Raw genomic sequence first — 27,831 nt, forward strand, 5'->3', positions numbered from 1 at the left:
TCATGGACAGTATTACTAAGGAATCCGATAAAATAAATATTATATTTTTAGACATGAGTATGGTTAAGAAAAACATTAAATAATTAGTACACAGAGAAAGCAAAACCCCAAGGTGGTACATATATTATAGAATTTGAGAAAACTATGATATATGTGGCCTCAATATAAGAAAATGTTTTGATGGAGTTAGTAAAATGATTTGACAGAGAATCTGAGACCATGCTTCATTGAGAACTCATACTATGCCCATTGTTAGATGCTTCCCATGTGTGAAATTATTCAGTTTTTAAAGTAAGAACTACCTGACTTTGAAACCATGTTCTTGGGACACCTGGGTGGCTCAGTCAGTTGAGCATCCAACTCTTGATTTTGGCTCAAGTCATGGTCCTAGGATTGTGGGATAGAGCCCCGTGTTGGACTCTGTAACTGAGCTTGGAGTCTGCTTGGGATTCTCTCTCTCTCCTTCTGCCCCTCTCCCCTGCTCATGTGCATGCTCTCTCTCTCTCTAAAATAAAACAAAAACCAAAAAACCCCATGTTCTTTCCACCAGCCACACTATCCCTCCAAGCCTCATGGCTAACAGAGAGGTAAAAACATAATGGTTCGATATTTGTATATAACGTGGAATGACCACCACAGTAAGTCTGGTTAAGGTGGGTTACCATATATGGTTATACGATATTTTTTTCTTGTGATGAGAACTTTTATGATCTACTCTCTTAGCAACTTTCAGATATGCAGCACAGTATTATTAACTATAGTTATCATTCTGTACGTTACATTCCTGTGACTTATTCACTTTGTAACTGGAAATTTGTACCGTTTGGCCTCCTTCACCTATTGCGCACTGCCCCCACCCCTGGCCTCTTCCACCTCTGTCAACCCCCAATCCGTTCTCTGTTGCTATGAGCGTGGGTGTTTTTTAGATTCCACATATAAGTGAGATCATATGGTTTTTGTCTTTCTCTGTCTGACTTATTTCACTTGGTGCAATGCCCTGTTTTTCTATAGTGGCTGCACTAATTTACATTCCCACGTTCAGTGCACAAGGGCTCCCTTTTCTCCACATCCTTGCCAACACTTGTTATTTCTTGTCTTTTTGATATTTGCCATTCTAACAGGTATGAGGTGAGACCTCATTGTGGTTTTTGATTTGCATTTCCCTGATGATGAGTGATATTGAGCATTTTTTTTTTTATGTGTCTGTTGGCCATCTTACTGTTTGGGAAAATGTCTATTCAGATCCTCTGCCCATTTTTAAATTGGATTATTTATTTGCTATTGGGTTGTAGGAGTTCTTCTGTGTTTTAGATATTAACCTCTATCCAATTTATATGATTTGCAAATATTTTTTTCCCACTCGATAGTTTGCCTTTTCATTTTGTTGATGGTTTCCTTTGCTGTGCAGAAACTTTACTATCTTATATCTTTCAATTATGTACCATTATGTATTCAAAAAATAGTAATAATAATTGTTTTTAATTGAGTCCACATGGATGTGTCCCCGGAACCCTGAGAGATATCACTCATGACAACCTTTGCCACTCCTTTCCTGACTCAGCTTGACCCACTGCTGTCCTGGAGAAAGGCACACATCCACAGGCTAGGATGTGTAGAACCTTCTGGAAGGCCTAATCACAAAGGGTTGGAAAGGAGGAAGAAGCACGTCTCTGCCCTTTATCTGGGAAGGTACAGAGTGATCATCAAATCAAATAGTCTCTTTTCATAGAGAATTGGCCTGGAGCCTAGCATTGCCAGGTAAAATAGAGGAAGCCTCCTTCAGTTTGAATTTCAGATAAATGACAAATAATTTTTTTTTTTTTTTTTTAGTATAAGTATGTCCCATGCAATATTTGGGACATACTTCAGTACTCTGAATTGCTTAATCTGGCGATCCAAGTGGGACTTGGAACCAGTTGCTCATCAGGCTGTGTGTTTTCTCTGAGTGCGGCTTTCCTGATCTGTGAAATAAAGGATAACAAGTTTCCAGCTATACCGTGGGGTTGCTGTGAGGCTTAAATAGGCCCCTGTGCTTTGTGAATAGTTACGTGCTCTGAAGTTATAAGGAATAAACGCAGTTACTCTCCATGTTATTATTCTCAAAACCTTAGTCTCCATGGCAAACAACTCACTGAAAGCCACTGCCTTGTTTTTCTGTCAACTTTGCTGTGATTTCTTATATGCCTTGGGCACAGAGCCCTACATTTATTTTCATATTTAAGGAGGACTTCTAAAATATATTAACAGGGACTTCTTTGTCAGTGTTTATTGCTATTGGCTTTAAATTTGTTCCCTTTATTTTAAGCCATCTTTTTTGTAAGATCATCACATGTATGTTCTAAATATTTAATTTTTTTAATGTTTGTTTTTGAGAGAAAGAGTGAGAGTGGGGGAGAGGTGGGGAGAGAGGGAGACAGAGAATCTGAAGCAGGCTCCACACTGTCAGTGCAAAGCCCAACATGGGGCTCAAACCCTGAGCTGTGAGATCATGACCTCAGCTGAATTCTGATGCTCAGCCGACTGAGCCACCCAGAGGCCCCTAAGCCGTCTTAACCTTAGGTGAATGTATGGCGGGATGTACTGCTTAATTCACTTAGCTGATATTTCTTGAACATCTAATATGTAGTAGGCACTGGAGATAAGGGGGGGGGGGGTAAAATAGACACAGACCCTGCCATCATTGCCTGCATGGTCTGACTGAGGTTCAGCAGCAGTAGAACCAAAAGAAAAGAGCAAACATAACAAGAGCGCTTCTCAAGCCTTGTTTGACTTTGGAGCCACGTGGGCGGTGGCTACAATTTCTGCTTTTAGTAGAGTTAACTAACCGTCCCCAGTTTGCCCAGGATGGAGGGGTTTCCCGGGACATAGACCCATGTCTAAGCCTCCCTGGGAGATTCCAAGACGCATCCACGACTGAGAACTGCTGGTTTAGGAGTGGAGAGCATGTTGGCTCTTGAACTTGATGAAGATTATCTGACAAATGAGGATTTCTCAGCCGGTGTGGGTGTGGTTACTTACATAGACACAGAGAAGGCGCGTTCATGTACAGGGCCAGGCACACTGCTAACCTGGGAAAAAAGCATGGAGGCAGCAGGAATCTGGAGTGGACAGGACAGGGTGTGGCTCTGGTTAATGTGTCAAGAGACCCAAGACTGCCTAAGTCTGGGGTCTCTAAACCATCTCCAGGCCCACGGAACAAGTTGTGGGCCCCTGTGAAAGGGATTAACTGGGAGGGAACAGACCTCAGAGGCAAAATGCCCTGGGCAACACATGATAGTATAAAACTTTTTAGCCCACCTGGCAATAGTGGACACTCCTCTTTGCTCTGTTAACAGATGAAGTTCTGTGTTCAATTATGTTTGAAAAACAAACATTTAAAGCCACACATCTAGATGAGATCACTCGTTTATCTTTTATTTTTTCAGGTTGCAACCCTTTTTTTTTTTAAAGTTTATTTTCATTTTGAGAGAAAGATAGAGAGCAAGCGGGCTGGGGGTGGGGGGAAGAGAGAGAGGGTGACAGAATCCTGAGCAGACTCCATGCTGTCAGCACAGAGCCTGATGCAGGGATCAAGCTCACGAACCATGAGATCATGACCTGAGCCGAAGTCAAGAGTTGGATGCTTAAGGGGCGCCTGGGTGGCGCCCTCGGTTAAGCGTCCGACTTCAGCCAGGTCACGATCTCGAGGTCCGGGAGTTCGAGCCCCGCGTCGGGCTCTGGGCTGATGGCTCAGAGCCTGGAGCCTGTTTCCGATTCTGTGTCTCCCTCTCTCTCTGCCCCTCCCCCGTTCATGCTCTGTCTCTCTCTGTCCCAAAAATAAATAAACGTTGAAAAAAAAATTAAAAAAAAAAAAAGAGTTGGATGCTTAAATGACTGAGTCACCCAGGCACCCCGATGAGATCATTCATTTAAAACATATTCTGGGGTTTTCTTTCATTAAAATTTTTTTTAATGTTCATTTTTGAGAGAGAAAGAGGGAGAGAGAGACAGAAAGCAAGCAGGGGAGGGGCAGAGAGAGAGAGGGAGATACAGAATCTGAAGCAGGCTCCAGGCTCTGAGCTGTCAGTAGAGAGCCTGATGTGGGGCTCGAACCCACAAACTGTGAGATCACCACCTGAGCAGAAGTTGGATGCTTACTGACTGAGTCACCCAGGCGCCCTGGGGATTTCTTTTCATTTAAACCCTTCTTCCTATTATTATGTATACCATTGGAACCATTGTAAGTTGCTTCTTCTCCATAATACAACAAAAAGAAATGTGTTCACCTGTATAGCTGTATTTCCTTTTACGGTGAATATTCTTGTTCCTACTTGCCTTTATACTTTATAATAGGCATAAAATGCCAAAACTGAAATGAGAAAGTGCAAATAAAAGTATGTTGTCTATTTTTATGTAAAAAATATATGTTTAAAGTGTATTTAAATTCAGATGTATTTATTTACCTGTACTGAAGTGAAATTTTCACAGGCACTCCTATCTTGTTCGGGTTCCGAGGAAGCTGAAATGTGTATAACTCTTTTGTTTGCCAAAATTGCCTTGCATCTGCATGAGCAAAAACATCCAGTTCTTTTCTCAGCAGCGTTAGCAGCGAAACTGGTAAGATAGAGGGTTGGAATCTCTTCTAAGTCAAAATAAGAAAATTTCCTTGTAAGTGAACACATATTCCATGGAAGAAGGAGCCTTTTCTCCTTCCAGGTGCACTCAGGAGACCTGCCGAGTGAATTCGGTTATCTGGGGTCTCCCTGACATATTTCCTTTATCTTAAATAGAAGGACCTTTCTTTTTTTTTTTTTTTTTTTTTAATTTTTATTTCTGAGACAGAGAGAGACAGAGCATGAGTGGAGGAGGGGCAGAGAGAGAGAGGGAGACACAGAATCTGAACTAGGCTCCAGGCACTGAGCTGTCAGCACAGAGCCCGACGCGGGGCTCGAACCCACAGACCATGAGATCATGACCTGAGCCAAAGTCGGTCGCTCAATTGACTGAGCCACCCAGGCGCCCCTAGAAGGACCTTTCTAACTTTCCAGGGAATATCTTCCCCGCCCGGCCAAGTCATGTCACGGAAAACTGATTTTTGCTAGAACACACTATCAGATAATGCAGCCTTTTCTTATATTTTCATAGTTATTTGTTAAATATTGTATCAAGTGGCGCTCCCTTTCCAGATATCCCATGACCTTTTACTTCATGGTTTGGTTTTCTGTTGACGGTTGCTAAGGTAAACTTCTCTTCTTAAACTGCCACTGGGGCCAGCGGGGTTTAAATCTGTGCCCTTCCCAGACCCTACGCAGGAGGGTGGAGCCAACATCTGTGGTAGTGGTTTCCAATGTTGGTAGATTGTTTACACTGGAGATTGCCTGCTGGCGTTTGTTTTTACTTTTGCCAGGGTTAATGCTTTGTAATCTCCTAAGGCTCCTTTTGCAGTGTTAGCCAGGATATGAGAATAATTTCCCCGTTGTCAGGGGGAACGAAAATGGCATTTAAGGCGTCTAAGCAATGCTGATCTCATCACTTCCCCATGTAGCGCTGATCTCTGCACTTTGGCACTCCTCAAAATTGGAAGCTGATAAAACTCCAGGTCTTTTGAATCTAGAAATGTCACATACTGAAACATTTTCTGAATGCCTCCCCTAAACCCTGCATTCCAGAAGAACAAAGAATTGTGTGTTTTAACAATTCTTTGTGTGTCTTGACATAATGAGAATTTCTGTTTCAGGAAGTTGACGGTGGGAGCATACATGAAGACATTAAGTGTCGTGTGAGTTGCCATTGAACTTACAGCTCACATTAAATACCATATTTCCTAAAATAATGGTAAATTGAGTAATTGTTATGAAATTCATGCCTAGTGAGACATCTCCATAATAAAAAAGACTTTCAATGTATCCTTTATATGTAAACATAACGAAAGAAATCTATCATCAGGAAGGAGTTTATTCATTTATTTAAAAATATAGAGAACACCTAGGCAGATAGGTATGATATGCTTGAAACCTAGGGAGCAATACGGACAAGTATGCTGCCTGGAAAAAGCTGTATCTAAATAGGATCGCCATGGACAGTTGTCCAGGTTGTGCATTGCACAACTGTACCGACTGGCTCTCTGAAGCAGAGACCTTAATGAAGTGTAGGTGTAAGTTAGGAAAGGAGGCAAGGGGTAGTAGAGTGGAATGTATGAAGGAAGGGAGATGAAAGAGTATCGTAGGTGAAGAAAACACCACATAAGAAGGCCTGGAAGAAAGAGAGAGTGTGGCACCTTAGCTTAGAGGAGCTAGAAGAAATCCTGTGCTGCTGTGTAGACTGTGATAGGGATGCGGTGGTTAACTATGACAGCCAGAACAGCAGGGCCTTATATCAAGGACAGTGTGGGGTTCCCTTGGGTATTTTAGGCCAGAAAGTGATACAATCAGTTCGGCATCATAGAATAACACCTTGGCTACTGCTTGGAGATCAGATTTGCATGGGGCAAGACTGAAGCAGGGAGATGTACTGGGAGGCTATTCCAATAATCCAGATGGAAGAGGGTGTTCTAAACTTGTGCCAGAGAGGGGACCTGGAGGAATGGATGGCTTTGAGATACATTTAGGAAATTAAGTCCTCAAGACTGGTAGAATTTTGGAGAAGGGGGACGAAGGAATCAGTGAAGGTGCTGAGATTTCTTGGTTGGTCACTGGGTAGCCGGGGGCTCCAGTCACTCTGATTTGGAACTCAGAGGAAGAGCAGGATTGGGGGGTACAGAGAATGGGTTTGTGTCCAAGCAGAGATGCCCACCAGGAAGTTGGACACACGAGTCTGGAAGGTAATGTGGGATCCGGCTGGTGACATAGATTCGGGAGTCACCTGTAGAGAAATGAAGCTGGAAGTCACGGGTGTAAATCCGACAGGTGCTTGAAAGGGCCTGTAGCAGAAACAGCTGAATAACAGGGGTTTAAACTTGCATTTGCTTCTCTCCTTCCTAATGAGAAGTACAGAGGCAGAAAGTCCAGACTGGTCCGCAGACTCCACAGTGTGGGCGGGAATCGAGGTCCTCCCGTGATTCTGCCAGGACCACAGCACCGACTCCCATCCTCAGGCCGCCTGCTAAAGGGACCGACTGTGTCAGCTTGCTGGGACTCAGGGGGTTCCCAGGATATGAGACCTTCTGTTTCAAAACCAGGAAAGTCCCAGGCTAACTAGGATGAGTTGGTCACCCCAGTGATCTCCTGGGTTTATATGGCCACCGCATGGGCCACCTGGGTGGCAGTTAGGCGTCCAGCTCTTGATTTCAGCTCAGGTCATGATGTCACTGTTGGTGGGATCGAGCCCCACATCAGGCTCTGCCCTGACGGCATGGAGCCTGCTTGGGATTCTCTATCTCCTTTCTCTGCCTGCCCCTCCCCCCCCCTCTCAAAATTAAAAAATATAAATAAACAAATGGGTCCGGCAGCTGCAGCCCATGGCACCCACACGTTAGATGGGAAGGAGGAGGAAAGGAGGGACGAAAGGAGAAGCCAACTGCGTCGGGCCTGTCTTTAGAGGAACGTTCCAGGAAACCCCATCCAGCGAAGTGCTCTTACATCTCCGTCTGGAACTTTGTCATGGGCCACCTCTACATGCAAGGGTGGCGTGGCAGTGGCAATGTCCTGGTTGGGGACAGCACCAGCCCCGATCAAACCAGGGCTCTTCAGAGAGGAAGCAGGAGAGAACGGATGGGGGGCAGGCAGTTAGCAGCTCGTCGGAGTAGAGACACCAGACGCAGACCCAGGGGAATGCACGCACTTAAGAGACGAGGGTAGGCCAGTCCCAAGGAGATGCGTGGGAAGAGCAGGTGGGAGGTAAGAGCAAAAACCTACAGAGAGAGGGTATCGAGGAGTCCCGAGGAAGAAAGCATTTTGCGACCCAGGGGAGTCGGAGACGTTAATGCCGCTCCTGTCTGATTTATAAGCAAAGCCACCTCGAAAGTGAAAGGTGCCACAGCCTTCCTGTGGAAATTGCCCTCAGGCCAGACACCCCAGAAGCGGGAGAAGATGCTGAGTCAGTTAGAGGAAGAAGCGAGACCCCACCTGTCCCCATGGCCTTCTCCCAGGACCAGGACTCGTGTTGCCAGTTGATGGTCACACTCTACATTCCGTGAGTCCAAGCTGGGCCTCACAGTTGTCTTCCATTTTAATGCTAAGTGGCAGTGGAGGGAATAAAACCTTCCCCGGGGCACTATTGCACAGCAAGCTCGCTTCCAACCCCACACATGAAGTTTCTAGTTTCCTGCACTCAGAGGCATGGCCGTGGCTCCCCTGGTACCAAGGGGAAATTCTTACTTATAAATGGATACCGGGAAAAGTCAACTTGCATGGCAGGAAAAAGGCTCCACCCTGCCCACAGCCCTGGGTGCTGGGATGGCCCTGAAGCCTCTATATGACAATTTGCTGCTGCTGTTGAAATGCAGGCTTCCTTTCTCCGTAAGCAAAGCAGAATTTGAGACGTTCCCCAGCACAAGAGCCTCTGCTATACCAGAGGATTCATTCTGGGAGGGCTTTCTTACCAGTTGGGACCAAAATAGGACTGTGAATGCCAGTCACTTCTTCTCAATTATAGATCATTTTCTCCATTACATTTCAGAAGCAGGTCCTGCCTTTTAAGTCACACTAAAAATCAGTGCATTGCTGTCTGGGGGGATTTAGGCTTAAGTGCATACCTCTTAGAGCTCATTCATGTCTACGCATGGCAGATAACTGAAAGCCAGGGATTTGGAGCAGTTTTGCTGAATGGGAATGAGGAGTTTCCTGAAACTGTGTCATTATTAGAGACCTGGCAAAGAGAGGGAAGGAAAGAAGCCATTCCCATCTAAAACATTTCCTGGAGATCTGCTTCGCAAAACTCTGTAGAGAGACCCTTTCTAATGCAGCAGGGAGACTGGAAGTCTGGCAGACTTGCTTACATTGGGCAGTACAGAGCACCTGTTGTCTGACACGTAGGGGTCCAACCCAGCCCGCAAATGGATGCGCACATAGTGCCTTCTCCTCAATGCAAGCGAATAAATACTTACCAGGACGCTGAGCTGAAACTCTGGGCTGTGCCTTGTACTTATGAGCTGGTGCTGCCCTCATGCTGAGTGGCTCCTTGTTGCCCCAGACCCCACACCTCAGCAGTAACTATAGGAGATATTGGCTGGGGTCCTCTGAGCCCAAGATTGTGGGGTCTCTGTTCTCTGTCACTAATCCAAGTGCAGGTGCAAATATCTTATTCTGCATGCATTGATTCTAACCTCTGGTTTGCTAACATCCTTTGCAGGTGGTGGAAGGTATACTACTATAGATCAACTATAAGGCATACCCTAATTTTATAAAACTATGCAAAAAGGCTTTTATAGTCGAGGCGATATGACAGAAAAGTTAATCTGGTTATTGTGTTATCAGTATGAAGAGTATTTGTAGAAAAGCCCATATGGGCTTGCACGTTAGAAACATCAGCCCATCTAGGATTCTGCAATAAAGAAAAGGAAGAAAACTTTGCCCTCCTGCTATAAGAAGATGAATACGATTATGAAAAGATAATAAAGAGACAGACTAGGAAATGTTTGGAGGCAGCATGGAGCGGTGGGAGGCGGCAGTTGAGGCAGGGGCGGAAAGCAGGGACTTGGAGCCCAACCTTGGTTCACTCACCGTGACCGTGGACTGCTGCACTGACCTTTGTGAATCTCTTTCCTCCCTTGTCAAGTGGTATTTCCTGCCTGATAGAGATCATCCGTCAGGATTAAGAGGGAAGAACACACATCAAGAATCTCATGCCTACAACACAACAAATGTCGGTTCCCTTTGAATCTTTGTTTCTTATCCATATATATTCATATAGTGATTTACTAAACCACAGAGGATACTAGTAAAGCGAGACACAGAAGGTGAGCATACTTTAGGCAAACCATAGAAATCTGTGATTTTTCTTAGATATTCTCAGAACAGAACTTTCTTCTGCTAGAGGTAATCAGTAGATTTATTAATAATTGTGAGTCTGATAGAAAAAAAAAAACAGATACTAACAATCCCAAATATTTAATACAGTTTTTACATTTGAGAAATGCTATACAATTTATTTTCTAGTAACACAGTCAACAGTTTTTGAGAACCCCTATGCCCATTGCGTTTTGTATACGTTTGACTTTTTAATTTTTTGGAAGTCTTTGATGTGTGAAGAAAGCAACACTCCTTCAAAATGTAAGCTGATGGCTTTATACATAATTGAAGATGTGCTACGTGAGGCATCCTCTCTCCTACATAGGCCAAAAAAAAAAAAAAAAAAAAAAAAACCTTCTGAACATCTGCCGGGTGCTTTGCATGCTTTCTTATCTGGGCTGCTTTGGTCAGCTGGTAGATCCCAGAGATGGTTGTCATGGCAGAAAACACAGTTGGGCAATGGGACGGCTGTGGCTGAGACCTAGAAAGAGGTGTGCCCACAGCTTTGGAGCAGGAACCAAGGAGAACGGATACAGCTGCAGGTGGATATCCCGTGCAGTGGGCAGGAATTGGTGTCGGAAGGGCAGGATGATGGGTAGCAGGTAAGGCAAGTGGCAGCTGGCATCAGGGAGGTCCCACGTGAGATGACGAGGTGAGCGAGCCACCAGGAAGAGTAGACTGATCGGGCAGCTGGAAAGATAAGAGCTAACATCTATTAAGAGTTTGCCCCATGCAAACCCTTGGGCACAGTGCTGAGATCTTTACTTACGTTACCTTATTTAATCTTTAAAACTCTGTCAAGTCAGTGTTTTAGCATTCTCATTCCACCAATGAAGAAAGGGAGTCTCAGATAGTATAAGTAACTGGCTCAAAATGACACGATTTGTAAGTGATGTCATTAGAATTTGAACCAACATCATCAGTCTGGAGCGATAACTGTGACCCTCCCCCCCTCTCCACCATGCGCTTCCACAGGCAGGACCCCATCCCAGGAGACAGGCAGCAAGGCCTTCAGGAAATCTGGTGAGAAGGTCATTGCCTGAGTTCAGGGGGCTGGACTTCAGCCCGGGGAAGGAAGCTGCCAAAAAGAAGGCCATGTCCTTGTGTTCGACGTGCGTGGTACTAAGAGCTAACAAAATAGAGACATAGGCGTCATTATCAGATTTAGGTCACGAGTTTTCACCCAGGATCATACATGTGCCAAGGCCCAGTTTGGATGGGATGGTGAGTAGTCCCGGATGACAGCCAGGGGAGCTTAGCTGTGAGGACAGGCAGCCAGGAGGAGCCCGGCGCTAAAGAGCATAGAGACCTAGACGTCAACGTGGAGGGGCCAACTGAGGTGAATTGGGTGAAGACTGTTGTCGTCTTAGCATTGAAAAGGTGCTACTGGTCTGCTACCTCAACAAATGTTGGTTGGCTCCGAACCGTAGTGGACAAAAAGGAGGCGACATCAATTTCTCACTATCTCTGGAACAACTAAAGGACCCCTCCCCCTGACGATAAGAGAAATAACTAACAATTGGCATTACAGTTTACAAAGCATTTTTAGATACATCATTTTCATCAGGTCCTTACAATGACCCCGTAGATTGCAAGTCCTAGCTCGCTGGGGCCTTATGTTCTCAAGTCGGCACAAAAGGTGAAAATCGGACACCATCAAAATTGCCCTTGAAACTTCCTTAAGTTGCAGACTGCAGTGGACGTGGTTCCCTATATATTATACTATTTGCATGTGCAACACAGCCAGTTTTCCTTTTAGTGCTGAAATATAGAAGCAAATTTTATTTAGTGGCTATTTGTACGAAATCATTCCGTGTGTGATTTGTATGAATCATTCCTATATATATTGCAGTGGTTGGGTCATTTTCAGTTGTTTTTTTTCTGAGTACGTTGACTGCCTTCCCAAAGTATTAATGTATAGGTAACTGGACTCCACTGTTTTTTTATCCCCATTTTGCAGATACAGAAACTGATGACACAGCCTATGCATGGTAGAGTTTTAAGCAACGGTTGTGCTTTACAGATCCTGGGTGGTGTCCACGGCACCGCACGGTCACCCCAGCATAACCATTACACCTGAAAGACAGTACATTCATCAGCAAATAGAATGCAGGGCTACCAAGAAGGCCCCTGTGATTCATGTGCTGGCCGGATTGCCAGAGTGATGGTCCCAGCACACTGTGCCCTGGCTATCAGAAGTTGAAAGACTGCCCGCTGGAAGTAGATATTGATCTCAAAACCCTTCACAGGCCAGGGAAGCTCCCTGAAGATAGCACCCTAACTGCGAGGCTGGCCATCATCTGAGTGTCTGCTGGCCCATCAGTGCTCACCACGAAAGCCCAAGGGGCCCGGCTGGGGTGGGCATTTGGGGCAATGAGTGTGCGGGGTGGGGATGGGGGCCGAAGGACATCAAGCAAAGCAAAGAGGAATTTCAGGGCCTTTCTAGTAAGAGTTTGGTGTTGGGGAGCCTAAAATGCAAGGGGTGGGGGAGGTGATTCCAGGATGGAAGGCCTCAGGTTAGATGCTGGCCACGAATATGGGAAACTCTGAGCAAGCATGAGAGTGCAGTGGGTCCCCGAGATGCGCAGGCACATCAGGTCACTGCTGTAGGAAGCCGAACAGAGTCAGATTCAGAAGGCTCAGGTTACAGTTCTTGCTTCCAATATGTTTTGTTTCGTTGTTTTTTGTTTTTTTCGTAGAAACTCTGCTCCACATCCTGGTATAGCCCGCAGATCTCCACCTTTCAGTGTCAAGAATGGGGAAGGGAGGCAGGAGGAGGGGAGGGGACTATAAAGAGGGCAAGGAAAGGAGGAGGCTGAGGAGGAGGTTGGGGGGAAAGGGGAAGGAGAAGAGAGAAGAGGAGAGAAGGAAAAGCGGAGGAAGGAGGAGGGGGTGGAGGAGAAGGAAGTGATGAGTGGCCTGTTTCCCGTGATTTACATTTGCGTTCCCATTTAGTTATCAGAACTGTGACGTTTAGCTGACACTGAACTTTTTGTGCCTAGGCCCCAGGATCTGTGGCAACCAAATACATTCAATGTGCAATAATGATGCCAGTTAAATGCAGGTCACATCACTGGGTATGTGGGGAGTTGTTGAAGGAGAAGGTTGAGTCCACCAAGGTATTGTGACTCCAGCAGAGGCATGCTGCTTTTCTGGCTTCTGCAGCCCCTCCGCCTGACTTCTCAAACTCGCATTCATGTGGGGACAAGGAAGATGAAAGCTGCGTGCTGAGTGGGCCTGGTGTAAGATCATAAAAGGCCACGGACTCTTGGCTTCAGTGTCAGGAGGTCATAGGGAGTAGTGGGGATTATGGTAAAATGGAGCCCCCATGTCACCCTCTGAAGAGGCAGCACTCCTTAGCTCCAGCCTGTTGTGGTCACGTGTCATGTGATAGTAGTCTCTGTGTTGTGGGGCCTTCTAATTTTTCACAAGAAGGCAGAGATCCCATGTGCAAGTAACATTCAATGGGCCGTTGAAACGCATCTGCAGGCTCTCTCTTCACTGGACCACAGCTGTGTATTTCCCTGAATTGCAAACAGCAGACTGATCCTTTCCGGGGCTCCCTTCTCTTTCCAGGCCATTACATTTACGTGGACGCCTCCTTTGCCAAACAGGGGGAAAAGGCCGTGCTGCTAAGTTCTGACCTACAGGCTGAGGAATGGAGCTGCCTCCGACTGGTCTACCAGATAACTGCGTCTTCAAGGTTTCTGTCAGATACCAGCCGGCTGAACCTCTATGTGCGATTTGAAGACGAAAGCTTTGATCGCTTGCTTTGGTCAGCTAAGGAGCCTTCTGACAGCTGGCTCATAGCCAGCTTGGACTTACAGAACAGTTCCAAGAAATTCAAGGTCGGTGGAATTTAGGCACACGGCTTATCACGTAGCATTGTGCTATTCTGAGATCGTATGCAACCTTCTGCCACTGAAGGTAGTTATCTCCTATGTTAGGATGCACTGCCTCATGAGACATGCATCCCAGGGACACCGGGGTGGCTCAATTGGTTAAGCGTCCGACTCTTGGTTTCAGCTCAGGTCACGATCTCATGGTTTGTAAAATTGAGCCCCACATCAGGCTCTGCGCTGACAGCCAGAGTCTGCTTGGGTTTCTCTCTCTCTCTCCCCCTCCTCCACATGCTCTCTCTCTCTCTCTCTCTCTCTCTCTCTCTCTCTCTCAAAAATAAATAAATAAATAAACATTTAAAAAAAAGATGCATTCCAGAAGAAAAATAATAATTAATATATAGCAAATTGATACTTTGCTTATTCTTTAAAAGAACTTCTTCCCAGATTTTTTTCTTGTCTATTTAAGTGGGACTTCTGTGAGAATCCAAATGGGACCTAAACCAACCTCTTCAATGGAATTTGCTTTCTAATGGGCTTTCGGGAGCCTTCTCACTTCGTTTTTTTTTTTTTTTTTTTTAATGTTTATTTATTTTTGAGAGAGAGAGAGAGAGAAAGAGAGAGAGGGGGACAGAGGATCCGAAGCAGGCTCTGTGCTGACAGTAGAGAACCTGATGTGGGCCTCAAACTCACAAACAGTGAGATCATGACCTGAGCCAAAGTCAGATGCTTAACCGACTGAGCCACCCAGGCGCCCCTGCATTCTCATTTCTAATAATTTTGTTTCGTCCTTCTAAGCTGTGTGTATTATCTTCCTAATGGCTTGTTTGCTACAAATCTTGAAGAAAACATTCACTAAGATAAAAGGAAAAGTGAAGATACCTTGAAAGGGGAAAACCACTTAAAGGATATGTTCTAATTCCTTTCCCAAGATGGAGGCTGTTCCCTCAGAAGTGTTGGAAAAGGAAGGTAGATGTTGTAACGTGAAGCTGGGTGTTATGTGGGTCAGGAAAGGAGGATGGGATCTGAACTCACTTGTCCAAACACAAAGTATGATATTTCGTGAGACAGGGCCTTCACGAAAACTCTCTCCATTCTTTAAATCCTATTTTTTTTTAATATTTGTTTATTTTTGAGCTAGAGAGAGCACGCACTCACGTGCGTGCACGAGTGGGGGAGGGGCAGAGAGAGAAGGGGACCGGGGATCTGAAGTGGGCTGTCAACACAGAGCCGGATGAGGGACTCCAACTCACAAACAGTGAGATCATGACCTGAGCTGAAGCTGGACACTCAACCGACGGAGCCACCCGGGCTCCCTCTCTCCATTTCTATTTCCCTTTTCAATTCCCTTTCTCATCTCTCCCCTCAAAAAGGGTTGCAATGTTGTATTCTCTCCCCCCACCTCCCTGCTACATGCAGCCTCCCCACCAGGCAGGAGGGAGAGTTGAGGGAAGGTTGAGGTCTGAGTTCCCTAGTTCCTGTCTATCGGCCACATCCTAAATCTACCAGCATAGTTGCCAGAGATTGGTCTAAAATCACATAAGGAAAAGCAAATACGTCCAGAAACTGGACCAAATGTGAGCCACAACAGTGCTTGAAATCAGCCACAGACATTGTCGAGCTGCCTTCTGTTCTTTATGTAAAATTTTCAGGTTTTTTTCAGCAATACAGAAAGTACAAGTTGATTTATGAGGCTCTTCTGTCTCCCGTGGAGTCTCCCACGGCTGGTCAGATTGTGCCTCCCTCCTCCTCTTCCCCCTCCTCCGAAGAGTTTCCCCCTGAAGCCTCTGCCCTCAGTTCCTGACCGTTCTCAGAACGGACTTCTCCAGGGGTGTGGGCACTCCTCTCCATCCACGGCCACTCGGTGCCCCCAGAAGCTCTAGAGAAGGGGGTGGTTGGGATGACAAGTAAAGACACTTGACTCCAAGCGTATACCGGACCCCTTGCTCACCTGTACACACACACACCACACGCACACATATTCTCTTAACAAAGCCCACCATGAGATTGGTATACAATAGCAGTTACCGGAGATAAGCAATCTCGCTTTGCCATGAATGGCTGAGCATTTCCTGACAAGTAACTGAAATACTGAACCAAGGAAACACAGTGTGGGTAGCCTAACTCCTTGCTTCCTCATGTGTCGTGCAGATTTTAATAGAAGGTGTGCTGGGCCAGGGAAACACAGCCAGCATTGCACTCTTTGAAATCAAGATGACAACCGGCTACTGTATCGGTAAGTGGGCTTCATTTTCAGTGCATCGGAGCGTGAATCTCTTTCTAAAATCTGTTGCCAGAGGGAACTGAATCGATCCTGAAGGCAAAGTATTTTATAGAAGTCAGCGCATCATGCATAGTAGTTCAGATGCTTTGCGAGGTTCACTTGAATGGTATACGTTGTGTCTGTCTATGGCTCCTTGGGGTTTGCCCGGACCGGGTGGATGTATAAAGGAAAAGTAGATGCCACTACTATAACTTGACTTACTTACTGAACCTCAACATGTTCTATTAAAAATAATTTCTGGTTTGCTAGGAACTCAGCTTTTGCCAGAAAAGCGGGCATCCTATTCCCTTCTTTCCTCAGCTTACTCCTTTTCTCTCATGCACACCTCCGCCCCTGTCTTAATGTCACCATTGTTGCTTAGATGCCCCGGGAGCAGGGCTGGTTGGGTGCCTTTTATGTGCCGGCTTCTGAGAGGGTGCAAAGAGAAGACACAGTCTTTGCTCTGTGGCCGCTGGCTCACCTTCTGTCTGTCTGCCCCTGGCACTATTTCTGTCTATGATGGGTGCTCCTGGAGAAGGCCAGGCCAGGCTGTGGGGGAGCACGGAGGAGGAGGACAGGAATCTGACAGGACTGAACACCAGCGATGCATTTGAGCTGGGGTTTCGTGAAGCTGGGGCGGCATTTGGTCAAGTGCAAGTGCAGAGCAGGAAGGGAATAGCTCTCTGTGGGTAGACCCCAGAAGGGAGGAAGCAGAGGACATTCTCAGGCTCAGGTCAGAAGCTGAGTAGGGTGTCCGGAGTTAAATCAGGACTGTCAAGGGAGTCTTAAGGAAGAGTCTGGATCTCAGCCAGCCAGGGAGTATGGATGATTCCATGGTTGGCAGGGGCTCGAAGTGGGCAGAGGAGGGGCCTGAGGCTGCCTCTGGCTGTCCCGTGGAAAATGATGTGGAAACAAGGAGAATATGTAGGAAAGGAAAACCCCCAGGAAGAGGTTGTAACATTACAAACGGGGCACCATGAAGGTCTAACACTGGGCTTGAATAGGGAAAAGGCGGGAGATTTGAGAGATTTTTCGGCACTGACAGTCTTTGGAGGTTGAATGGCTATGGAGAGGAAGAGGAAGGAGAGTCAGAGACAGTTCTGAATAAAAAGGAGGCTTTGTTGATTTCCTGAATCTCACCTGTCTGTTCTGACCTTCCAAGTGTAATACTAAGGCAAGTGAAAGAAAGCGGAGGGGGAATGTGACCATGTTCTGAAGTATGGGGGGGGGGGCGGGGTTAGACCCATGCGCCTCCTAGTAGCTCCCACCTCCACTCCCTGTGCCCCACAGCCTCTGTTTCTCCACCTGTAAAATGGAGATAAAATGCTTCCCTCACAGGAATAAGGTGGAAACTGATGCGGTCAAAGGTATTAAGGTGACTGACACAGTGCTGGGCACTTTAAAAATGTTAATTTCCTCTCTTCAATTTCCTCTCTTTCCTTGCTCAAATGCTTCCTGTGTGTTAAAAAAAAACCAAAGGAGTCTCAATACCTTTACCCTGTTGAGATGCAGGAGCCCACCGTCCCCCCCCTCAGCTTTCTTTCTGTGCATTCCCTTTGCTGATTTCCTCTACAATAAGGTTAATAATAGTACCTACTGTTGAGGATTAAATCAGTTAATTCAGATAAAGTGCTCAGAACAGTACCTGGCACATGAAGGACTATTTTGCTTTTTATTTTATTGTTCAGCAGAGCCTTTGGTACTGAATGTGTGGCATCACTTGACAGAACTGCAGTGGTAAATTTGCAGCTAAAAATCTTAAATTCTTTAAGGGATGGCTAATGTAAAAACACATCAATAACGGTATCAGTCAGGGTCCCGGCAGGAAAGTGGAATCAGAAGGTCCATTCAACCTGAGTAATTTGAAGAAGTCTCTTTAGGGGCTACAAGGGTGTGGGTGGGTAAAGGAAACCGGCAAAAGCTTATGTGGTAATCCAGGACTAGTAAGAGCAATTATTTATCAGTCATTAGGGCAAGAGAGGAGGGGCCACCAGAGCCTGGAGCCAGTGGCTGTGTGGTGAGGGCTCTTGACAAGACCTATGCCCTCGGGAGAGGGACACAGCCAACCCACGGTGACCTGGCAGGGCTGGAGCTGAAGGAATGAACACCACCAACCTTGTTCTCCTCCCACTTTCCATCGGTCCAACCCAACTGGAAGCCAGAAGGCAGGGGAGGCCATTGATACAGTCCATACAAGTCCACCTCTGGAGGACAAAGCAGAGTGAGAAAAGGTAGGGGTGGGGTCTGCAAGGACAATGAGAGATGGCCAGGACAATCATACTTCATATTTTTAGTTGATGATTATGGGAGTCAATGGAGACACTGGTTTGTGAACTTCTTATTCCTTCTAAAGGAGTCTGTTGACTGGGAACAGTTTATCTGCACAAACATGTCAGTGCTACTAAATGTAGGGGGTGGGTGAAGTCTCTTTATTTTCCCTCTTCTCCTTTCAGTAGCTGCAGAAGGACCCCGAGCCTAGGTAGGATATGCCTTCCTTGTCTATTCTATTTTTTATTAATAAGAAAAGCAGAGGGTGTTAGCATCTAGGAAACATGTCCTTTAGCCCCGGGTATCTTGTCTACCCTCTGGAGCTAGGAGAGTAGTCCTAAATAGGGCTTTGGAGCCGAGGTGACTGACCCACCAAGCACTAACCATTGTGCTGGGAGCTGTCCACATTTACGACAGCCCTGTGTGGTGGGAGTTATCCTCTCGTTTCACAGATGAAGAAACAGAGGCTAAGAAAAGTCATGCTGTAAGCCACGGGGCTAGCAAGTGGACAGGCCATAATCCAAAGACGCAGTGATGAATCACAACTTCCAGTATTGTCCAGGGATCCTGGTGCAGAACTTCCCACGGTCAAAGGGAAGGAGAAACCTTCCCTAAGAGCAAACCCTGCAGTGAGCATGGAGATACAAACCTCGCTGTGACTGTGCCTCCACAAAGTGTGTCTTTCTTTCTTTCTCTTCTGCCAGAATGTGACTTCGAAGAAAACCACCTGTGTGGCTTTGTGAACCGCTGGAACCCCAATGTGAACTGGTTTGTCGGAGGAGGAAACATTCGGAACTCCCCTTCCATTCTCCCGCGGGATCACACCTTCAAGAACGAACTAGGTGAGCTGGGGACAGATGGGGTCCTTTTCCCGGAAGAAGTGTTTCTGCCTCTTCCCCCCTCCTGTCTACATTGACCCAACTGTGGCCTCGTCAACAGAGAAGGAAGGGGAAGGGAGGGTGAGTATGCGCCTGGAGGCCTCTTGAAAGAGAGGAAAGAAGGGGCCATGAGATCAAGACAGACAGCAGACAGAAGCTCTCTAGCCAAGGAGAAGGCCACCCAGTTCAAGGCTTTCCTGCACCTGCGATCTGGTCTTGCTATTTTCACATTTCCATAGTATGTTTTACTTTCTTATGTTTGTTGTTCGATATTTCTTATTTCTAAAGACCAGGCTGGAGTGATCCTAGGTCACTTTTCACTAAAGATAGATGGAGTGGTGGGAACAAGTCCTTAAGAATTTCCCAAGTGGCCCTGAGGTGAGCCTAAATGACCAAGGAGGAATCCTGAAAGCGGGGTGCACCAGGGCCACCTAGTGGCCACGTGGACTGTGGCCTCTGCAGGAAGATGGAGAGCAGAGGCTATTGGTGACAGGTTGCCTTTGAGGAGGAAGCTTCCACAGAAAGGGAGACACGGGCCAAGGGCTTATTCCTAAGGATTACGACAGCCCTCACCTGGACCCTGGTAGGCTTCATGAAAGCCGCGGTCTCCCCACAGTTGCAAGCCATTCCAGCCCTCAACCCCAAGGTCTTGCCAACGAGCAAGATTCTGGTAACTGACTCTCCATCGACAGCAAGAATAGGAATTTTGGTTCTGTGGCAAACAGCGCTTTTGTCTACTTTGACCTGTTGCTGTGTGGATACTGAGGTCATCTGCTGAGTCCCGATAAATTGCTGACGATGACACTGTGTCCCCATACCTGAAGGCATGCCAACTCGTAAAGAACATGTTCTTCCCTTTGCTGCTCATCTGTGGTAATTTCTTTTTATATGTATATTTGTAACTTTGTCTCTGTTTTTCAAGCGGCCATGCTGCAGCTTATCTTGGCTCTAGACGGTCTCCATCCTGACCTTATTGCTCCCTTTGCTCCGGTTCTGTCTCCTTTATATTCAAATTCACACTCAGTTTCCTAAGGGAGCCAGGCGGATATTATAAAGTGGGCAACATGTGGGCTGGGGGAGGACTGTGGCAAACTAGAGAGTGCATACCCTGTACAAAGGGTCATCAGCTCCGATTAATTGCTGCCAATGTGAGAATGGAGGTCTGGGGGGCACAGATCTTTTGATTTCTTAAGATAATCAGGAAGGCAAGGGTTTTATATGAAATTTCCCCAATTTTTTAAAGTTGGTAAATATTTTCTTTAAACATACTGCATGAGCCATTAAAACACGTCCTCCGGCCAGGCCCAGTTAGCCAACTTCTATCTCGCAACCTTCATTTTATATATTCCTTTTCTTTTTCAACATGTCCAGTACAAAATGTTTAGAAGTAACTGCATATTAAAAGGTTGGAGCCTCCTGGGCTCACCTGTTTAAGACAAATCCAACTTTGGATCTAGCATTTTCATTCATTTGACCCTGTACGGGGGCTGACTGGAAAAATGGCAATAAAATGGCACTTCTCCTAAGGTCCTTGCCCAGTTTCAAAGAACATACATCCGAGAGAGGGAAAAGGATTTCTATCACACCTGGATGTAAGACAAGGTAGCCTGTGTCCAGTGCTCTAGCGTGGTCCCCCACTTTGGTCAAAAAAAAAGAAAAGTGCTGGGTATTCAGAAACAGGAGGGATCACTTGTTCCTTGGATGTCCTAGAAGACATGATAAAAGTCAACTGCTTTTGAGGGATGGGTATGATCTTGACAGGCAGAGACAAGGCCTCACATGCCAGGAAAGAGATTTTAACTTTATTCTGTTGACAATGGGAGGCCATCGGAGAGGCCTCTGAGCTGGGAGAGAAGCGATCACAGCAAAAAGTATTAGGTTGGGTAACCAGACACTGATTACTCAGTAGAGGGAAGGCCAAATGGTAGAACAAGAGAACAAAAAACACCCAGAAATGATTTCTTTAGATACATCTAAGGTCACTTACATAAATAATTGAGATTACAAAAGACAAAACATTTTCACTTCCTTCTTTTAAAAGGAAGGGTTAGCACTTTTGGAAATGACGAAAGATTGGGATATATATATATATATATATATATATATATATATATATATCCATATCCATATCCATATTATAGCCCTCCAGAAATATAGCCCGTTTCCACTTGTAGGAACGACACTGTAATTGAGTATCATGTGTTGAGTGGGTGATAACCTAGCATGTGACAGATTAATCCATGAATCTGCATGAGTATTTTTTTTTAAGTTTATTTATTTATTTTGAGAAAGACAGAGACGGCATGAGTGGGGGAGGTGCAGAGAGAGGAGGAGGCAGAGAATCCCGAGCAGGCTCTGAGCTGTCAGTGCAGAGCCTGACATGTGGCTTGAACTCAGGAAACTGTGAGATCATGACCTGAGCTGAAACCAAGAATCAAACGCTTAACCAGCTGAGGCCCCCAGGATCTGCTCTGCATGACTATTTTCAATAACAGCTGGGTTTCAGGGCACCTGGGTGGCTCAGTCAGTTAAGCGTCCAACTTCAGCTCTGGTCATGATCTCATGATTCATGAGTTCAAGCCCCGTGTCAGGCTCTATGCTGACAGCTGAGAACCTGGAGCCTGCTTCAAATTCTGTGTCTCCCTCTTTCTCTGTCCCTCCCCTATTCACCCTTTCTCTCCCTCCGTCTCTCTCTCTCTCTCTCTCTCTCTCTCTCTCTCTCTCTCTGTCAAAAATAAATAAATATTTTTTAAATGTTTAAATAAATAAACAAATAAATAACAACTGGGTTCATTCGAAGAACAAAACGTTAAGACAACCAACATAACATTCCACCATATCACAAGAATACAGTACAGGGAGTGGAGAGAATCTTGAAAGACTAATACATTAAAGTTGCTATAATCCCTGGTGTCATTATCATAGATGTCCAAACTTAAATATGGGGAAATATTGGGGAATCTTTCCCAAATCACTTAAAAATTAGTTCCCGAGGCAGATATTGAGTAATCAATATCATGATCTAATGATTACTTGTTCAGTACATCATCTGTCTTTTTTCTAAAAAGATTTTCTTTTTTTAAATAATCTCTACACCCAGTGTGGGATTCACAAGACCAGGATAAGAGTCGCGTGCTTCACCAACTGAGCCAGCCAGGTGCCCCGCATTACTTTTCATCCTCAGCGATGGTGGGGACCAGTTGGCTCAGAACACATATATCTTGGGACAGGCAACATATCTGTGCCCTACTGTTGGGTCATGCATTTGACTGTGTCACTTGAGTGTCATCCATCCTCTGAGGAGTATATCACCCTTAGAACTTCCTCACTCTCATCTGTGACCCTGAAACATGCTGACCATATCTGTGTCAACAAGGGCCAGAGAAAGAGGACCAGGCAAGGAGCGGAACACTTGTTCTCCAAACCTAGTTATCCACTTTGGGTGATCCCTCAACTTCTCGGGCTTGGAGTTCTAGTGTTTTATTCCTAAATGCTAGCCACCAAAATCTCCAAATTCACCACTCATTGTAACTGGAGGAAAATAAACAGGGGAAACCCTGAGCTAAAGAAAGCTCAACAGATTTCTTTCTTTCAGGACTTCTCAGTGCCTTTCTTTAATACAGTTCTTTGTTAATGTATATTATGGCATTTCTAAAATTATTCAAATGTAAATTTGCACAGTGATGCATGACTAGCAGAGATGCGAAATAAATGATACGGGACCACAGAAAAGTGAAAAATCACCTTGGTTTTGGGATTCAGGGAAAGCTTTCCAGAAGAAGAAATCTCAGAACTGTTATTTGGCTACATCGATAAGAAGCATAGCATATGCAAAGGTGTAGAGGCATAAGAATGGGTACTTATTCAGTAGTTGGAGAGTGAGAATGCTGAGACGTAAGATGATAGCAGAGTAGCTCCTAGACCTACGTTATGTTCCTGCTTGTGATGAACTGGAAGCCTGGGTGCCTAATCCTACTTGCTCCTCCTGGATCTCTGCTATTTCATTTCCATTTCTCTTGAGCTTTGACACTGATTATTGTATTGTATTGTATTGTATTGTATTGTATTGTATTGTATTTGAGAGAGAGTGCGAGTCGGGGAGAGGGGCAGAGGGAGAGAGAGAATCCTGAGCAGGCTCTATGCTCAGTACAGAGCCCAACACAGGGCTCGATCCCACAACCCTGGAATCAAGACCTGAGCTGAAATCAAGAGTCAGACGCTTAACTGACTGAACCACCCAGGCACTCCCTACACTTATGTTTTTGACCAATAGTTGCCAGACAGCCATCTCATCTTCACCCAATGCACATACACACATGCATGCACACGCGCGTGCACACACACACTCACACTCCCCACACCTGGACTCCTATATAAGGCTTCCTCCTACCTGGAATGGGGCTAAAACAGACGAGTTCTAAAGATTCTCAGATATTTTACTTGAAATATATAGACAGCTCTCTGCCCATAGGACTCAAAGTTTTGACCTGAATTGCTCTTGGGGTGGGAACAAAACCCCTCTGGTACTCTAAATAAGAGAACGGTTGTCTTGCTTATTACATTTGCCTTCTACTGGGTATATTGATTTTTCCTGAGCTCTATCAATTTGGGCAGCAAAGTAAAGATTAAATAGTTCAGATGTCTACCCAGAGCAGCAGATTTTGCTCAACAAACAAACAAACAACTCATCTCATGTTCCTTCATCTACTAGAAGCAGCTTATGCCTTTGCTTCTTGGGTGAAAACCACAGAACTGAACAGCAGGGGTGAAGGCAGCTGTGTACCTGCTCGGAAACTTCAAGAGGTTGAGGACATCTTCCCAGGAGGGCTCCAGCCTTTGTGTTGTAGAAAAGGGAAGCGTGAGGGGCGCCTGGGTGACTCAGTGGGTTAAGTGTCTGACTTCGGCTCAGGTCACGATCTCACGGTTGGTGGGTTCGAGTCCCGAGTTGGGCTCTGTGCTGACAGCTCAGAGCCTGGAGCCTGTTTCAGGTTCTGTGTCTCCCTCTCTCTCTGCCCCTCCCCTGCTCATGCTCACACTGTCTCTGTCTGTCTCTCAAAAATAAATAAATGTTAAAAAAAAATTGAAAGAAAAGAAAAGGGAAGAGTGAATATAATATCTGACAAATATGATGTGTCTATGAATTTTCCTTCACTGGGCCATGGGTTTTAACAGTTATCCCCAAACCCTGAGTCAGATTTTTCAAATGAGCACTCTGTCTCATGGTGGTCAATGGCTAAAAGAACGCAATAAGAACTCTAGTGGGACATCGTGGGAATATTGGAGAGGATGGGATATTATCCTGCTTTTTCTTACACCATTCTGATTCATCACGTATGGATTCTTTCCTTTGATAATATTTTGTGAAACAAAACAAAATCTTTCACAAGGTAACCTACTGACAGCTCAGATCATTACTGTTTCCTATCTGCCTTGGCAAAAAAGAAGATAATTGCTTGGAAAATCATGAGGGAAATCTGTTTATTTGCTGAGTTTTTTTTTTTTTTACATCCAAATTAGTTAGCATATAGTGCAACAATGATTTCAGGAGTAGATTCCTTATTGCCCCTTACCCATTTAGCCCATCCCTCCTCCCACAACCCCTCCAGTAACCCTCTGTTTGTTCTCCATATTTAAGAGTCTCTTATGCTTTGTCCCCGTCCCTGTTTTTATATTATTTCTGTTTCCCTTCCCTTATGTTCATCTGTTTTGTCTCTTAAAGTCCTCATATGAGTGAAGTCATATGATTTGTGTCTTTCTCTGACTAATTTCACTTAGCATAATACCCTCCAGTTTCATCCACATGGTTGCAAATGGCAAGATTTCATTCTTTTTGATTGCCGAGTAATCCTCCACTGCATATATATACCATCCCTTCTTTATCCATTCATCCATCGAGGGACATTTGGGCTCTTTCCATACTTTGGCTATTGTTGATAGTGCTGCTATAAACATGGGGGTGCATGTGTCCCTTCAAAACAGCACACCTGTATCCTTTGGATAAATGCCTAGTAGTGCAATTTCTGGGTTGTAGGGTAGTTCTATTTTTAGTTTTTTTGAGGAAACTCCATACTGTTTTCCATTTGCTGAGATTTTTTAAAAAAATTTTAATGTTTATTTTTTGAGAGGGGGCGAGGGGCAGAGAGTGAGGGAGACACAGAATCTGAAGCAGGCTCTAGGCTCTGAGCTGTCAGCACAGAGCCTGATGTGGGGCTCAAACCCACGAACCATGAGATCATGACCTGAGTCGAAGTCAATCACTGACTGAGCCACCCAGGCGACCTTTGCTAAGATTTTAAAAATCATATGCAGTGCTACTCTAGGAGCTGAGCAAGGTTTCAAAACCTAAATTAAGGTCAGAATGACCTTCAAGACCTTGAGATGGATGGATCATCTTTTTATAATTCATGGCCCCCTTTTCTCCTTTCAGTTCAGACTGAGCTGAAGCATCATCTTAATGGTGTGACCCATTTACTCTCTGCATTGATCCATTGGTTCCCTGCCTAATCTCGCAGTAGGGAAGCAGCTTTGTTAATTTTCTCACCCCTGCCTTTGTGTGAGCTCTGCTCATTCGCCTTTCCCTGCCCTTGGATGACTTCCCTTAGCTTTCTGGTCGCTTTCAAGTATTCACTAACAGCCTCCTCTTCAAGAGTTAAGTTCGGTCCAGTCAAAACTCCAGCATCTCACCCAACTCAAATCTCCCCCCAGACCAAAGCGCGATAGCACCATAGAGAGAAGGGTTTGTGCTTCATTTCCTCATACTTCCGTTGCTCTTCCCTCCTCTTCTCCCTCTCACTGTGCTGCCTTGGCCCCTCCGGGTTTAGAGGAGGTGTGACAGGGCAACGGAAAAGGAAAGGCAGGGGACAGAGGATTTTCGGTGACCGATGCTGCCCATTCCTCTCACTGCCGGTGGGGAATCCCACTTCACTATTCCCAGACAGAGGTGATGCACTCGCTGGCTGCCATCTAGGAATCCCCTTTTAGCACCTGTAGGCCATGGTACACACCCCCCTACCCCCAGCCCCCGTCTGTTGGAGTTACCACCCTGCGTACAATCCTTTTGAGACGAGTTCCTTTCAAGACATTCTAACCCAGCACCTTCTGAGTCACCCAGTTAGGCTAAGGCAAGACTCACATCTTTGCCCCACCAAACTCCGGAAGTTAGAGCTCGCTGGCAACCAAGTCCTTTCTCTCCACTCTGTCCACAGACATCTCGCCCTTAGGTGTATCTGTCAAGAGTCAGGTGCCAGCCTCTGTACCCCACAAACCCCAGTTATCACTGATCGAGTTCTCCCAAGAACTCTGAGCACCTTCTTGCTGAGGTGCGGGGCAATACAAGAACCAGGAGCAAGCACGGTTCAGGGGTGAGGCTGGACGGTTGTTCCCCTCCTCTGCTCTATCTCCAAGATCTCCATCTCTTGGACCAAGACAAGAAAGGGGAAGCAATCCCTTGCCCTTCCCTTCAGAAGTCAAAATAAAACACATGACAGGCTAGCTCCGGGACACCTGTCTTCAAAGAGACTCTGTCTGTGACCCCTCCCATCCTCCTCTGGCCTCATATATTCAGGCTGAAGGGGAGAGACGGAATAAATCTGGTGGTGCCTCTTTAGATGCCAGGGATACCAAAAAGGAGCCTATTCTGACACCATAGAATCAAGGTACTTGTCACCCATTGTTCTTGGCACTGAGGTCTTAGCAAAGACTGGGCGACATCCCACTTCATACTCATTTATTACACTTGCGTCATCTCTGGAAGCTGTATCGAAAGACTAGCGTCTGACTCTAATATAGTAAAACTTACCCAAACCTTTGCAACCAAGGACCCGTGAAGATCAGTGTTGGATTTGTAGACGGGGAGAGCAGGCATGATAACTTCCTGTCTCTGGGTGCTCTCTCCTCACAGTGGAAGCAGACCAGTGGGTGTTTCCAGCTGGCTTGGGTTTCTTCAGACCACACTCTCCCCCTTACCCAGGAGACAGCCTGTCCAGACAACATGACATGGTTACAGATGCCGCGACTGGGGCACAAATGTGGCCAACAAGGCAGAATCACAGCTGAGTCAGAGGCCTTGGCATTGGAGCCAAGCCAAGGGCAATTTTTATGGCATGCTGGTTAGCCAGACTGTTTGAAAATAAAAGTTCAGGAACTGCCCTCAAGGTTTTTTGTTTTTTTTTTCCTAATTCAAGGGAAAATGGCTACCTCTCAGGGGCCACTGGTTCCACATGGGCTGCTGAGCTAATATACAGAGGGATGCTGCATGAAAGGAAGAAAGTACACTTAAAGCAAGGATATGTGTGCCTTCACTAAGAGCGTGATCTCAGAGGGGGACTTTGGCTGGCATCACCAAGATTGTGATCTTTCGACAGAATTAGAAATTGTTTTTTTCCCTAGAAGCTGCAGCCTCTTTGTGTATAAACCAGAATTAGGGAAGGATAGACTGGCTTGCAGTCTGAGTGTGGCAAAGCAACAATGACTTTAGGGGGTAGCGGTGACCTTCTCAAGTTTCAATTGTATGGAGAACTCATGGCCCCTTTGTGGACTATTTCATACCCAGTAAAAGTTTCAATACTTAATAATCTGCCTGGCCTGCAGGATCCCCAGTGATTTGGTTAGTTACAGGGTCTGTACATCGAGGGTCTATCGGTACCTAGTTACAACCT

General features: G+C 45.7%; 1 protein-coding gene and 1 long non-coding RNA gene across 3 annotated transcripts in view; one reads left to right on the plus strand and one right to left on the minus strand.

Annotated features, from left to right (window-relative positions):
- The window catches only part of MAMDC2 (MAM domain containing 2), a 154,383-nt gene that overhangs the window by 50,075 nt on the left and 76,477 nt on the right, over nucleotides 1-27,831 (plus strand). For both annotated transcript variants that reach the window (XM_043566928.1, XM_043566929.1), the window contains exons 3-5: nucleotides 13,503-13,774; nucleotides 15,917-16,001; nucleotides 19,001-19,138. In XM_043566928.1, the coding sequence (XP_043422863.1) occupies nucleotides 13,503-13,774; nucleotides 15,917-16,001; nucleotides 19,001-19,138 (495 nt within the window). The remainder of the gene's footprint in view (nucleotides 1-13,502; nucleotides 13,775-15,916; nucleotides 16,002-19,000; nucleotides 19,139-27,831) is intronic.
- LOC122475193 lies at nucleotides 9,943-27,103 on the minus strand. The gene is made up of 2 exons (XR_006295110.1): nucleotides 26,973-27,103; nucleotides 9,943-10,616 (listed from the first exon to the last, which is right to left on the minus strand). It is a non-coding gene; the product is annotated as an uncharacterized LOC122475193 (long non-coding RNA).

This window comes from Prionailurus bengalensis, chromosome D4 (genome assembly GCF_016509475.1).
Source record: "Prionailurus bengalensis isolate Pbe53 chromosome D4, Fcat_Pben_1.1_paternal_pri, whole genome shotgun sequence".
Taxonomy (NCBI): domain Eukaryota; kingdom Metazoa; phylum Chordata; class Mammalia; order Carnivora; family Felidae; genus Prionailurus; species Prionailurus bengalensis.